The sequence below is a fragment of the Alexandromys fortis genome, unplaced genomic scaffold (assembly GCF_014885135.2).
Source record: "Alexandromys fortis isolate MF-2015 unplaced genomic scaffold, M_Fortis_MF-2015_v1.1 scaffold_213, whole genome shotgun sequence".
Lineage (NCBI taxonomy): Eukaryota > Metazoa > Chordata > Mammalia > Rodentia > Cricetidae > Alexandromys > Alexandromys fortis.
The window spans coordinates 1,438,410-1,454,488 of NW_026068093.1; the positions used below are offsets into that span (position 1 = coordinate 1,438,410).

Genomic DNA, 16,079 nt, shown 5'->3' on the forward strand with positions numbered 1-16,079 from the left:
GGTGTTCTGTATGCTTCTTGAATATTCAAAGGGATATCTTTCTTTATGTTGGGAAAGTTTTCTTCCATAATTTTGTTAAAAATATTTTCTGTGCCTTTGAACTGTGATTCTTCTCCTTCTTCTATTCCTATTATTCTTAGGTTTGGTCTTTTTATTGTGTCCCATAATTCTTGAATGTTTTGCGATGAGAATTTGTTGGCTTTGCTGTTTTCTTTGATCAGTGCATTTATTTTCTCTATGGTGTCCTTTGAATCTGAGATTCTTTCTTCTATCTCCTGTATTCTATTGATTATGCTTGTTTCTATAGGCTCTGCTCGTTGACATAGATTTTCCATATCTAGCTGTTCCTGAATTTCTGTTTTCTTCCTTGCTTCCATTTCAGTTTTCAATTCTTGAACTGTTTCCATTACCTGTTTGATCGTTTTTTCTTGGTTTCCCAGGGTCTCTTGTACGTATTTACTTAATTCTTCAAACTTTTTGTTATACTTCTCATCCATTTCTATAAGAGTGTTTTTTACATGTTGTTTAAGGAACTCTATTGCTTTCATAAAGTCAATTTTTTCCACTTCTTCTGTGTTAGGGTGTTCAAGTCCTTCTGTTGTAAGATCATTAGGTTCTGGTGTTTTCATGTTGTTTTTCAGATTATTGGTTGAAGTTCTGCCTTGGTGCCTTCCCATCCTCTCCTATCGATGCTAACTAATCGGTCTTTTAAAATCGGATCAGGTTTCGCTGCTGGCTAGAGGCTTCTCTTACAAATTGCCCTCGCTCTGTTTCCTGGCTCCTGCCTGGGGCCAAGATCCCTCTCGCCCCTCAGAATGGTCTTCAGGAACAGGACCCGGCTCCCTGTTTGCCAGGGACCTCACCAACCAAAGGCCTACCTCTTTGATTTAATTGTAGTGGGGCAATCTGCTCTCGGTGTTGTGCGCTGGTCCCTGCAGCCTGCGTCCTCTGCAGTCGCGCCAGTCCCCACAGGTCCAGGCCACAGCCCGCCTGTGTAGCTCGTCTGCGGGCACCTGCATAGCTCATCTGCCCATGTCATGTTTTCTATCTGAGTATGGGTTACCACACTCAAGATTTTTTTTCTAGTTCCATCCATTTCATGCAAATTTCAAAAAAAAATTTTAGTACTACATTGTGTAAATGTACCACATTTTCTTTTTTATAATTTATTTATTTATTAAANAAGAGCAATCAGGGTTTCTTGCCCTGCGGGAAGTCCAAGGACCACCCACCTCCATCCAGGTCTAGTAAGGTGAGCATCCAAACTGCCTAGGCTCCCACAAAGCCAGTACATGCAGTAGGATCAAAAGCCCATTGCCATTGTTCTTGAGTTTTCAGTAGTCCTCATTGTCCACTATGTTCAGGGAGTCCAGTTTTATCCCAGGCTTTTTCAGACCCAGGCCAGCTGGCCTTGGTGAATTCCCGATAGAACAACCCCATTGTCTCAGTGTGTGGGTGCACCCCTCGCAGTCGTGAGTTCCTTGCTCATGCTCTCTCTCCTTCTGCTCCTGATTTGGACCTTGAGATTTCAGTCTGGTGCTCCAATGTGGGTCTCTGTCTCTGTCTCTGTCTCCATTCATCGCCTGATGAAGGTTAATATTCAGGAGGATGCCTATGTTTTTCTTTGGGTTCTCCTTATTTAGCTTCTCTAGGATCACTAATCCTAGGCTCAATACCCTTTATTTATGGCTAGAAACCAAATATGAGTGAGTACATCCCATGTTCCTCTTTTTGGGTCTGGCTTACCTCACTCAGGGGCATCTAAAATGTCTCCAGGTTCTGATTATTCTGAATAATGCTACTATGAACACAGTTGAGCAAATGCCCTTGTGGTATGAGTGTACATCCTTTGGGTACATGCCCAAGAGTGGTATTGCTGGATCCTGAGGAATATTGATTCCTAATTTTCTGAGAAACCTCCACACTGGTTTCCAAAGTGGCTGTACAAGTTTGCACTCCCACCAGCAATGGAAGAGTGTTCCCCTTACTCTACATCCTCTCCAGCATAAGCTATCATTGGTGTTTTTGATCTTAGCCATTCTGACCAATGTAAGATGGTATCTCAGAGTCATTTTGATTTGCATTTCCTTGGTGGCTAAGGATGTTGAACATTTTCTTAAGTGTCTTTCACCCATTTGCAATTTTTCTGTTGAGAATTCTTTGTTTAGATTTGAACCCCACTTTTTGGTTGGATTATTTGGTAATTTGATATGTAGTTTTTTGAGTTCTTTATAAATTTTGGAGATCAGTCCTCTCTCCAATGTTGGGTTAGTGAAGATCTTTTCCCATTCAGTAGGCTACCGTCTTTGTCTTAGTGACTGTGTCCTTTGCCTTACAGAAGCTTCTCAGTTTCAGGAGGTTCCATTTATTAATTGTGGTTCTCAGTGTCTGTGCTACTGGTGTTATATTTAGGAAGTGGTCTCCTGTGCCCATACATTCAAATTTGCTTTCCACTTTCTCTTCAGTAAGGTTCAGTGTGGCTGGATTTATGTTGAGGGCTTTGATGCATTTGGACTTGAATTTTGTGCATGGTGATAGATATGGATCTATTTTCATTCATCTACATGTTGACATCCAGTCAATTATGCCAGCACCATTTGTTGAACATGCTTTCTCTTTCCACTGTATAATTTTAGCTTCTTTGTCAAAAATCTGGTGTTCATAGGTGTGTGGATCAATATCAGGGTCTTCAATTCGATTCCATTGGTTCTTCTGTCTGTTTTTCTGCCAATACCAAGCTGTTTTCACTACTGCAGTTCTATAATAGAGGTTGTTGTCAGGGATGGTGATGCTTCCGGAAGTTCCTTTATTATAGAAGGTTTTTTTTTTCTATTCTGGGTTTTTTGTTTTTCCATATGAATTTGAGTATTGTTCTTTCGAGGTCTGTGAAGAATTGTGCTGGGATTTTAATGGGCATTGCATTGAATTTGTAGATTGCTTTTGGTAAGATTGCCATTTTTACTATTTTGATCCTACCTATCCAAGAGCATGGGAAATCTTTCCATTTTCTGATATCTTCCTCAATTTCTTTCTTCAAAGACTTAAAGTTCTTTTTGTACAGGTCTTTTACTTCTTTGGTTAGTGTTACCCCAAGATATTTTATGTTCTTTGTGGCTACTGTAAATAGTGATGTTTCTCTGATTTCTTTGTTAGCACTTTTATCATTTGTATATAGGAGGGCTACTTATTATTTTGAGTTGGTCTTGTATCCTGCCCCATTACTGAAACGGTTTATCAGTTGTAGGAGTTCCCTCATCGAATTTTTGGGGTCACTTATGTATACTATCATATCATCTGCAAATATCAGCAATTTGACTTCTTCCGTTCCAATTTGTATCCCTTTGATCTCCATGTGTTGTTTATTGCCCTCGCTAGGACTTCGAGTATTGTCCTAGGTTTAAATAGGTTTGGAGAGAATCAATGAGACAAAGAGTTGATTCTTTGAGAAAATCAACAAGATAAACAAACCCTTATCCAAACTAACCAAAAGGTAGATATGGAATATGCAAATTAACAAAATCAGAAAGGAAAAGGGGCCATAACAACAGATACAGAAGAAATCCAGAGAATCATCAAGTCATACTTCAAAAACCTGTACTCCACAAAATTGGAAAATTTAAAGGAAATGGACAATTTTCTGTATAGATATCACATACCCATTTTTTGGCATACTCTGTTGCATGGGAGACAGTGCGGGAAAGCAGCTGTAGCTGTTCCCTGAAGGACCCACTGCCATATATTCAAAGAGCAGACACTAGAGAGAACAGAAATCTTGTTGGGAAACCTCTTTCTTAGGAGCTGCCTCCTGGCTGCCTGAAGTTCTCTCTTGGGGCAAGGAGAAAAGGAGAAGTTGTCAGATCACAGAGAGGAGAATAGTGATCACACCTTTGCTCTCCCAGTCTCTCATTCCTCCCTCCTTAGAGACTGTAGATGTTCTTTACAGCGGTCACGTGTGCAAAATTAACTCTTGTTTAACATTTGATGACAGTGGGTTATTTGTGCTAGTTCTGTTTTCTTTCTTTCTTTTTTCTTTTTCTTTTTTTTTTATTTTTTGTTTTGTTTTGTTTTTTGTTTTTCGAGACAGGGTTTCTCTGTGTAGCTTTGGAGTTTGTCCTGGCACTAGCTCTTGTAGACCAGGCTGGCCTCGAACTCACAGAGATCTGAGTGTTGAGATTAAAGGGTACATCACCACTGCCAGCTGCTAATTCTGTTTTCTATCTTTCCTAGGAAAGACTGTATATTCACCATTGATCCATCAACTGCTCGAGACCTCGATGATGCCCTTTCCTGCAAGCCTCTCACTGATGGTAGGATGGAAATTTCTCTGCTGCCCTGTGCAATGGGCCACCCACATTCTCATGTGCTGAATACCCATGTCCGTTTCCATGAGTTCCTTAGGCACCTTAATGGGCAAAGATGGGTTTGCTTCATTCCTGAACAAGCTAAATGTTGAGCCCCTGTGGAGGCCCTGGTGAGGGAGAAAATGAAAATGTCCTCTCACTAGCTATTTTTGGGTCTTAGAAGAGGAAGCCATGAGAGCAGAAGAGCTGCTTCTAACCTTGGCTCACTCCAGCATCAATCAGTATGAGAGATAATAGGAAGACACCTATGGGCTCTACCCCAAAAAAGAGACTAGTGTTTCCTTTAAGCTCAGCATGGAGGGACCTCCCTCAAGACATAATGTACAGTGGGCAGAAGGCACATCCTCCTGATATTTGTCTAAGCCTGACCTGCAGAAGCCCCACTGCTCCTTGTAGCTCTTTGTCTATTAAGAAAATTGTGAATGGCAGACTGTTAAGGGCTTTTTAAATATTCTTGAAGCTGTTAGGAAAGAAAAGGCAGGATTGCAGTCAGGGATGACTGTAATAGGAAAAATAGCAGCTGATTGTCAAAGGCCATATGGAGGGTGTAAGGAAAACACTGTTGATATAGGAGCGGCGGGGCTTCGTCCCCAGCACCCCGGCAGCCTGCTAGCTCATGCCCGAAATAAAAACACACAAATTGTATTCTTTTAAACACTGCTTGCCCATTATATCTAGCCTCTTCTCGGCTAACTCTCACACCTGGACTAGCCCATTTCTAATAATGTGTGTAAGGACCCCAAGGTGTGCTTACCAGGAAGATTCTAGCCTACGTCCATCCTGAGTCGGAGCTTCATCGCATGTGTCTCTGAGCGCAGAGCTATCGCGTCTACCCGGGAGAGCTGAGCATGGCGTCTCTGCTCCAGAGCAGAGCTTTCGAGTCTCTCCAGGAGCAGAGCAGAGTCTGAGCTCACTTCCTCTTCCTCCCAGCATCCTGTTCTATTTACTCCTCCCACCTATGTTTTAACCTATCAGGACAAGCAGTTTCTTTATTTAATTAACCAGTGACCTTCCTCCATCAAAACACCCTATCAATTCCCTCCATGTCCAAAGATACAGTTTCCAGCGACTTCTGGAAATAGAGGGGAGTCTTGATGACTACTGTGACTTTGGTTAATCTTGGAGATTACTTTGGGCTAACATGACCTTTTATAGTGTACCCACAAGACATGCACATCCTTTTGATTTTAGTCTGCTACAGAGCATTCATGCCCCACCTTCAAAGTGTCCATCCTTCATCTTCCTCTGATGCAAACCCCTGCATATTTCCTTCTCTGTTGTAATAAGCAGTGATGACTAGTAAGCATAAACCAAGAGAGAACATGTTGACCAAAATTGCTTAGCTTTTTTTTGTAGGAGCTATCTCCACCTACCCCCCAAAATACTCCTATGGCTAAGGCTCATCCAGGCTAGGCAGTGCTCTGCTGCTGAGCTGTATCCTCAGCACATATTCTCAGTTACATGTTTCTGTAATATAAAACTAGAGCAGCTTATGTATGAGAGCAAACTTTGGCCCAACGTCTGAGCAGGCTCTGCTGTACACAGAGGTCTGAGCAAGCCTGCTCTCTCTGCATATCCCTCTCCAAAGCACCAGCATGAACAATGCCTTAGGCAGAAGCCTGGTGGTGCTGGGCCTTCCGTGGGCTTCAGCTCCTCTCTGTTAGTGGTTGAAACAGCTGCTCCACTCACTCGCTCCAGTTTTATAGTTGTTTATGGCAGGTGTATAATGTCTGTTTATCTCTGCTAACCTCAAACTCCTAAACTTGTAGGTATAGCAGGGAGCTAGCATATGCCCTGCCTTACTAACCCTGCACAGCGGCATTATATCTAGTGTGCAAGTGTGTGGGGAAGGGTCTCATGAAGAAAATGGGTTTAAAAAAATTACTGCAAGAGAAACAGATTAGTAGAAAATAATATTCTTTATTTGTCAGACCATGGAAAACTACACAGACATTGTTCAGCAGGAATTCAGACACAGTGAGGAAAATAACTTGTCAAAAGACTGAAATAAAAGGAGAAGAAGTAAGCCAGAGAAATGTCAGAGAGGCTTTACAAGTGTAGGCATGCAGACATGGAGTGGAGATGGGAGCAAGGTCCACTAAGGATGAGGTCAGATGAGATGAGGAAGAGAAGTGTAGAAACAAGTAGCAGAATAGAGAAAGAAAAGACAGAGGTGAATCAGCCTGGATGTTGAGGAACTACCCATAGGTAGACACTGGAAAGTCAGGAGGACATGCTGGTTTGGGAGAGGGTATCACATGAAGCTGCCTGTCTTGTGATACATATTTATATGAATTACTGCTAGCCTATTTTAAAGGACAAGAGAATAAATAAGGTGAATAGATGATGTCATAAAAGTATAGTAGGAGATCCCTGGAGGAAGGTAAGCGACACACCCAAGTGCAGACAGTGAGCGTCTTAGTACAATGGGGTCACGAGCAGTTTTCCTCTCTGCTCTACTTTCCAGATTTTGTCATGTGGTAATAGTAGCTTGATCATGAAAAGACTTCATAGTAAAAAGTTATGAGGTGCCAGAAATCACAAGCTGCCCAGTAGTCTCCCACTGCACCAGGTTATCAGACCCTTCTGTCTGCTTGCATTCCAGAGAGACAGTTGACATCTGTGCATTTGGCGGGGAAGCAGCAAAAGGAAGAAACCAGGGAAGGCTTGGGAAAGGTCCAAGGTGGTCAGTCAAGCATTTTTTTATGGTGGCACTTCCATAGTTGGCCATTGTGACAACTGATTCTGCCAAGATCATTTATCCAGGGAGATGAAAAGCAAAAAAGGCAAATCCAGTTTGGATTGAGATGGGGTTGGCTAAGTTCAGATTCCCTTAGTTACCATTTCATGTCAATTCCTACTTAGAGGGAAAAAATATTTACTACTTCAAAAAAATTATGTTTTCTGGTCATATTTACATAATATGTGTTTACTTGAAGAATATACTGTATAAAAGTTATTTTTTCCTTTGATCCCACAGAAATCATCTAAACGACTATTCTGTGAAAAATAAGATACACAGACAGGTAGAGTCTAGCAATGCTCACGCTGTCTTTTTTAAAGTGCCAGTGTGTTCCGTGTCTTTCCTATCAGGTGCAAGATATAGACAATCAATTGTATGAAGTATTAAAATTAACTTAGAGGGAGGGAGTGTGCCCCACACTTCCCTTCCAAGGCAGAGCTTCACCACTCATCTGATCTGGGGTTCACTCCTTCCTTTAGCCCAAATACATAGCTAAGGGGAAGGAACACTCAATAGCAATGGCAATTCTTTCATTTTTGCTTAAGAAAATATTTAATAACAAGTGGAGTTGTAATGATATCCCAGAATCTAAAGAGAGTAAATCCCAGCTCGGTATTTTATGATTGTAACAGATTGCTTGCAGCACACCTCACAGTTGACCTCACCACTTTAGTGTGGGAATACCACAGCTGTAAGCTCACCCTCTGGTTCTTAATTACCCTTGCATCATTCACTTTATTGAATATCCAGATTGCATTTGAACTTGTTACCTTAAAGGCAACCCATTCTGCCATAAGATTGTGTCACTCTTTTGAAATCCTTCCCTGCAAGGTTCAGAAATAGTTACCTTTCTGCATTTTTCACTTGTTAGTCCCATTAATGTTCCTTAGTGCCTTACAGCACAAATACAGTGTTTCATGTGAAAACTCTCCTAAACAAGAACTATCATTTACCTTCCAAACCACACCATCTCTTTCCTGTCTTGTGGCTGATAAAGTGTGTCATTGAACAGAGCAGGGTTGTCCTTCCCAGGCTTAGAAGTGAATGAACAGAAGAGCAGAACAGATGCTAATGACTTGGGTTTCTATTTAGAGTGATGAAACAGTTCTGGAATTAAATGGTTGGTAGTTGTACAGTTTTGTGAAAATATTAAAACCATGGAGGGATAAATGAGTGAATGAGCAAGTGAGTGAATAATGAATGAATGATGAATAATAAAAATAAATAAATATAAATCCACTTATTCATGATGCTTCCTGGAAATTAGAATTTATGCCTTATCCATAATTATCAGGGGTTTTAGTGGAATATCCATCTGGGTGCCTATAGTCACATTCCTTTCACTTAACGAGGGTCATCCTTGTGGATTCCTGAGAATTTCTCTAACACCAGGTTTCTGCCTAACCCTATAATGGCTCCCCCATCAAGATATCTCTTTCATTGCTCTCTCCTTCCATTCCTCCCTCAACCCTCATCTTCTTGATGCCTCATGTTCCCATCCCCCATCACCTCCCTTTTTACTCCCCCCACTGCAGTTTACCCAGGAGATCTTAAGACACAGTATCTACTCACTCATAAGTGGATATTAGATAATAAAGCAAAGGATAACCAAAGCTATAGTTCGCAATCCCAGAGAAGCTAGGTTAAAAGGGGGACCCTAAGAGGGACACACATGGAGGGCCTGTGAATCTTTCTAAACCCCTTCCTGCTACTTCCTGTGTCTCTCTGCGTGTATCCTGGATCCTCCAAAACCTCTGTGGCTAATTTGGTTAGCCAGTTGCTTACTCTGCCCTCTGATTCAAAGGAAACTTTATTGGCAGTCTCAGAGTGTCACTGCAAATAAATATACCACAACATTTCTGCCTATAATCCCTTTTTGGTTGACCTCATGTACCACAATTAAAACATCTGACCTTTTTATTTTTCTTAAAATTTTAGAAATCACTTCTATCAAAATATGTGAGATCCAATATCAACTGTATTCCTGATCCATTCATCTATGGGTTCTGATTGCCTTTCAAGGCCTAATCACCCTTTTGCATTCCTAATTAGTATGTTCAAAAGCCAAAGATTCAATTAATATTTTTCTAACTTCTGGATCTGATATTATTCTATGTACAGCTGAAGTCAATCTTTGTAAAAAAAAAAAAAAAAAAAAAAAAAAAAAAAAAAAAAAAAAAAAAAAAAACCTCAATGAAGACCTCTTTTGGGCCTTGTATAATTTTAGTAAATAACTCAGCCCTCTTTCCCGATTCTTCAACCTTGTCCCAAGCATTCCAGGCTGTTGTAAACAGCATACTGCAAACCAGCATACTGACTGACCTTCACCAAGAAGCTGATCTTGGGAAATATCAATACCTCTATCCCTATTTCATTGTTATATGGTCCTAGCTTCCTCTTTCTGCCATGTTTTCCATTGTAGCCGAGGACCAGCTTCCAATACTGCTATAGCTAAATCTTTCCAGTCTTGGGGGATAATTCTGTTCCAGGTTGCCCATGAATTTAACATCTGCTTAACATAGGGTGAAGGCACACCATATGAATGACTGCTTCTTCAAATCTCCTCAAATCTAACATTTATACAGGATTCCAATTAACTTCTGTATAGCCTAGGGGGTGCCTATTATCTGGTGTTCATATTGTATGGTAACTGGATAAATTAAGGTTGGCTTTCTAATAACCTTGGACTAGTCTTCGGTTTCATAATGCAACGGTGCAGTAGCTTCTGCTGTAAACTCCTCTGTCTGTGTAGAAATATTTTTCTTAGTTACACTAATAGGTCTTTCTAAAGCTTATATCTTATATCAGTCAGTTTTTCATGATTGGCATAGATATCAAACCACTTTTTAAAGAATAAAATAAATATGAATTACCAAACTGATAATGATTATAATAGACATGTCAATCCCAGCTATTTTGATTATTTATTCATTTATTTTTCCAATTTTTCAAACTATCCATTGTGGAACCATATAGAGTCATAATTCTCTGCATCATAGTATTCCTCATTCATAACATGGGAAAGATTTTATGGTTGTTTATCATCTGGTGTCCAATGCATGGCATTAGATCATGCAGCAGTGAAGCCCTCACCTCTTCCCCTATGAATCACAGATTTTTCATGTTATGGTCTCCCTTCAGAAGCCTCCAGCTAGATCTCTTCCCTCACTGCAAATGTAAGGATCCTATAAACAGTGTTCTTTAAGTACTGTCTTTCGTTGTTGTGCCTGTTCCCAATCCTGTCACAGCTCAGGAATCTGCACTCCCTCCCTTGGGACCCATAAAGAAGCAGTCTGTGGTGTTCTCACTCATTGCTGAGGCACTTGGCAGTGTTATCTACTTTCCTTCCTCAAAGCTTTGTCTTCCTCAATCCAAAGAACCTGCTTGCTCTTGGTTCTATGTTGGAGACTGCTGAACTGTCGTCGTCCCCCCCCCTCCCCGCCACACACACGCACTAAACACCCTGTCTGTCCATAGAGAGCTATAGGACAGGTTTCCCTCTGAGCCTGTTTCTTCTCTGTCCCCTACTGTCATAAAGACATTGTCCACCATAAAACTAACTTCTTTAAAAGACAACCATAGAATCACATTGTCTACTTCTCATCTCAGGACTGTTACTGGGGGCCTTTTCAATAGCCTTCCCACCCTCACTGCTACCCATTATCTTTGCATTATACCATCAAGGAACAGAACATGTCACTTCTCTTAAATCTGATTGTACATATGGACCAAGTCCTACTGAAGTGCTTTAAGGCTCGTCCTCTACCTCCTCTTTCACTTACCCCTCTTCCCAGTTACAACACACACATACACATGCATACCACATACATACACCTTACATATACAAACATACCACATATACATATAATACATACACATTCATATCATACACACACACACACGAGCAAGATAAAACTTTGCATAGCCCTTTTCTCCTAGCAGAATGAATTGCTCCTACTTGATTATATTAACATGTTTTCTTCATGTTTCTAACAACAATAAATATGATTACTTTTGATTTAACTCCCCTTTTTTCTTGTTGTCCAGGGCAGAGTGTTCTTGACATGTTTATGTCTCAAGTAGCATGCTTGCTGCCCTAAGCTTTAAAAACGTTCGGTGTTGTCAGACTTAACCAGACAACCTGTGGTATACTTACAGTAATTCACTTCTATTTAAAAAAAAAAAAAAACTTGTTTGTTTATTGATTTGCCTTTTTCATTTTCCAGAGCTCCTAAGTTCAATTCCCAGCAACCACATGGTGACTCACAACCATCTCTAATGAGATCTGGCGCCCTCTTTTGGTGTACAAGCATACATGCAGGCAGAACACTGTATACATAATACATAAATAAATCTTTTTTAAAGTATGTTTTTATCTTTCTTTCACCCTCTTTTTAAAAAATATTTTAGATTTTATGAGGAAATTGTAGACAGTTGAGGGTTCAGATTACCCTGTGGCTAATGCTACAACTTTTAACTTTTCTTTATATTTAAAGTGAGGTAGTGGTAGGTGTCTTGGTTTATTTTGTTTATTATCTCTAATGCTGTTGGCCAATTAGAGGAGGAGATGGAAGGAAACTCAGGTGCTGAGATAGATCTTTGGACAAGTTTTAAAAGTCTTCTCACTTGATAGTGTGATTATTTATAAAGTTTTTTGTAGTTAAAAGCCTTTCCTTTTGTTTGACCATTTTCACAATATGAAATTCAACTAAATTGTTTGTGTCAAGTTACTAACATCAACAAAACAAAATTCCCTTAGTATTCAAATGCATCAGAAGTTTGTCTGCTTATACTTCCATATACATATTAAGACCTAAATTTGAGACTTAAAAGTTAAAAAAAAGATGTCTTAGAGGCTGTAGAGATGCATCAGCAGTATAGATGTACGGCTTCTACAGAGGACCCAGCTTCTGTTCCCAGAAGCCTTGTCAGGCAGCTTACAGATTCTTGTTGATTCCAGCTCCAGAGTAGCCAGTTGCCACAGGCGCCTGTACTCACTTGCATGCACCCACATACAGACATGCACATGTGCACATAGTTAAAAAAAATAATAAATCTTTTCTGAAAGATATCTTAATTTTTATTTTTAAAAATAGTTACCACAAAAGTAGCTTTATACATCATCAAGTTGCATATACAAGCAAAAATTTAGGTGCTCTTAGAAATACATTTTAATATAAGAGAACATGTAATACACACACATTTAGTTTGGTTACTCTTTGGAGGTAATGATGAATATTTAATCTTACACTGTAACTTAGCCTCTGATAGCTCTGATTTGGATAGGTTTTAATGTAGAAAGCATTACTAAATGCTAGATTATCTAAATTATGGTCAGAAAGGGCCAACTCAAGAAATTCTAATAGTCTGGGCCTGAACAGCCGCTCAGCACGCATGGCAACTCTCAGAAGCTCCTGGCTCCTGCATTGTCGGTCTTTAAAAAGACCTATAAATACTGATTTTTCTAAAAGAAAAAACTATTAAACACATTTCAGAAATCATCAATACCTAAAATCAGATGCTTAGACCATAATTCAATTACTAACCATAAAAGGTGTGTTAAGAAAAATTCATCAATAACAACAAAAAAATCAACAGATTTAGAAATTTTTATATACATTTCTCATTATACAATTGCCAAATTAACAGAAATTAAAGTTTATCCATAACATGTGTCCTTCTCTTCTTCCCTTCCACTCAAATGAGTGGCACAATTCAGAGTGTACTTAATGTTGTCCTCCAGTGTGCCTTGACGAATGTAAGTTACCTGGCTCTTTGTGTCTATTTATTCCTTCACAACTTTCTACAGAGTGCCTAATGTTCCCTTCTTTACGTGACCTCAAGGGACCATCTCACAAAGGGAAGGTGGCTTTTTCTAACAGAAGATATCTAGATACCCAAAAACAATCTGTGGAGAAAGCTGGGCAGACAGCTGGTCCCCGTGCACTTGTTCCCTGTGGCCATGCTCTTCTGCTTGCTGACTTCGGTGGCTGACAGTACTCATTAAAACTTTGCATGAACAGGAAGCCCATAACCTTTGCTTAGTACCTCCAGCACAACTGGAGACAGTTAAAGAAGGCAGTAGCTTACTGTCTCCTGCATTCAAATTTAGGTCCACTTGGATCTCTACCTGCTCCCACACTGTGAGCACCCACACCTTGATATCTGCCCCTTAAAAGTCTAGACCTAAGAACTTCTAAAGAAAACCTTAAGTGACTTGTGTGGAAAGCTGGTCTTCCCTTCCTGGGAAGAGTATCACTAGGGAGACTTATCCCTTTTGGAGAAGAATGTTCCTGTGCCTGTGGTTACTCTACAAACCACAATAAATAAATTATCTTGTTAGCATACTGCTTTGGCAGTGTAAGAGAAGCAGGTCATCTGGTTGTACCGTGTGGTAAAAGACTGGGTCCACAGCATCCTCTGCTATGACAGCAGCTTGAAAGAAACCACATTTCCTTATGCTCCTACCACCATGAGCAGTGTATCTTACCATGCCTGGAAGTGACACCCCTTGCCCTCTCACAGGATAGAAAGGTAGACCCCCAGAATGGGGAACCGAGCTTTAAGGGAGGCTCACTGGGGACACAGCTTCCCATTGTTAGATTCTCATCTAGTAGCTTATCTTACACACATTTAAAAGATGCTTCTTAAAGTTGAATCCACACTGAACATGTAGACTTTCCCCTTGTCATTATTCCCTAAACAATACATCAAATAACTATTTACAAGGCATTTATATCATATTAGGTTTTGTAGGTACCTAGAGATTATTTTAAATGAGTATATGCATAGATTGTGTACAAATACTTCAGTAATTTGTGTTTGTGTTCTGCAAATACTGCCGTACTTTATAAATGGAACTTGAGTGTTCAGGCCCTTCAAAGTCTCCTCACTACCTGTGGCTGTCTTAGCTGACCATCCTCCTGGCTGTTTCATCTTTCTCCCATATGGGCCTTAAGCCTTGTGGCATTTGTATATAAGGCAGAATGCTGTAGTTTGAACTCTCAGATTCAGTCCTCTAGTCCACAGGTTATTCTTTCCCCTGCTCCAGCCACTTCCACGAACAGAATCGTAAATCTGTGATTAAATGGGGTGTTTGTCTTCAAAACTGTGTACTGTGCTGAGAAGCAACTCACTCCTAATTACCAAAGTTTAATCTGTTGTCTGTTGAAAATGTGTCATATGTATTTTTAAAAGATAAGACCTCCACGTAGCATTTAATTTCACCAAAAACTATGTATAAAATCTATTCCCTGTGTTGAGAATGGAACTTTATCCACTCTTCAGTAGATTTTGGAAGAGAAAATTTCCACTTGAGGGCAATTTTCCGCTCATATACACTTCTGGACTTTGTCTCTGACATCTTCATGATGCCCTGTGCTTTGCCTCTTCCCTGGGAAGTCATTTCTAATCCCAGTTTTAAAACATTGATTTTTTTTTCACCCTCTTGAAGTCTCTTAGGTCAGCGGGCATTCTGACCTCAGGCAAATCACAGGCAACTCAAGTACTTGATCATAGACAAATCTTATTCTGGTAGCAGGGTTCATAAGGAATTTGGGAGGAGAAATGGAAAATTCTGTAGGTCCATCAGCTCAGAAGGAAGTACACATCTTCTCACTTCATCTGGGGCACTGGTGACTGAACAACTCTTAACTGTCCTTGATGGATTTTTTTTTTTTTACTTAATTGTACCTTGACTCAAAATATCCAAATAACTGAATAGCCATGCAAGGGCTCTGGCATTAAAGTGGGCTTCTGGGATACATGCCAATGCGCTCCTGTTTTGAGGAGAGGCTATAAGTGGAAAGATTAAGTGGAGAGACAGCTCCACCCCTCTAAATCTTATTCCTATGTTCCATTCAAATCTTGCTAGCCTGATTTCTGTGGGGTCCAGACTTTGGAAATTCTCTCTCTCTCTCTCTCTCTCTCTCTCTCTCTCTCTCTCTCTCTCTCTCTCTCTCTCTCTTTCATGGATGTCTCAGTGCACCTTGTTAAACCAGATTTGGACCCCAGCCTGTTCATCTGGTTCCAGCTTTGCTTATTGGTTCCAGTTTCCTTGCTCATTAAAGCCAAGATAATCTGGCACCCACTAGTCAGGCATCCTCAAGTCTCTGGCACCAAGGTAAACCTGAAAGCCAGTGGGGAGGCCCAGTGACCCAACACTCCCAATTTCTTGGTAAGAGACAGTCTCAGTGTGCCAAAAGGAGCCCTGGGATAGGAGCAGAAAAATGGGCGTCATTGCTTTGACTCTGCTGTCCCTGGAAGTTTAGGCCTGTCTGTGATTCCCTGAAATTCTTTCCTCAGCAATAAAATAATAGTTTAAACTAGACATTGTTGCAAGTTTCTACCAGTTGAAAATTGTAAGTATATGAAAAACAAAAAGAAATAAGTCCCTTTTATAACTGTTGTTGTGAAAATAACAATCATACTTTAGCTATGCTAGCTGTAGCGTATTCTAATGATGATTTTCACAGAGCTACAATTCTAGTACTCAGGAGATGGAGGAAAGAGGATTAGAGTTGGAGGCCAGCCTGGATTACCTATGTAATCTTGTCTCAGACAAAACAAAAACAGTAAGTTAAGTCATATGGTAAAGGCACTTGCTGCCAAGCCTGATGACCTGAGTGAGTTTGTCCCCAGAACCCACATATGGTAGGAGGAAATCACCTCCTGCAAATTGCCCTTTAAACTACACAGGTGTGCACGATCAGAGCACAAGAGTGCACACACGCACAATAAATAAGTCAAGAAAGAAAGATTTCTAAAAGACATAATGATAGCTACTATAACAAAATGACAAAGAACAGCACTCCTGATCTCTGAAACAAAGGCAATAATATATAACTCAGGGTTGGTGGGAAATTAAATAATTCCTCAAATCCCTGGCACTTAGAACTGTGTCATATAAACAGTAAGTGTTCAATGACTATACTTAATTAATATTACTACAAAAATGGAAAGATTAAACTTAACCT

The 16,079-nt window shown here is 40.2% G+C and overlaps 1 protein-coding gene across 4 annotated transcripts in view; it reads left to right on the forward strand.

Annotated features, from left to right (window-relative positions):
* Dis3l2 (DIS3 like 3'-5' exoribonuclease 2) overlaps nucleotides 1–16,079 on the forward strand; it is a 346,237-nt gene that overhangs the window by 226,151 nt on the left and 104,007 nt on the right. For all 4 annotated transcript variants that reach the window (XM_050123104.1, XM_050123107.1, XM_050123105.1 and 1 more), the window contains one exon: nucleotides 4,228–4,307. In XM_050123104.1, the coding sequence (XP_049979061.1) occupies nucleotides 4,228–4,307 (80 nt within the window). The remainder of the gene's footprint in view (nucleotides 1–4,227; nucleotides 4,308–16,079) is intronic.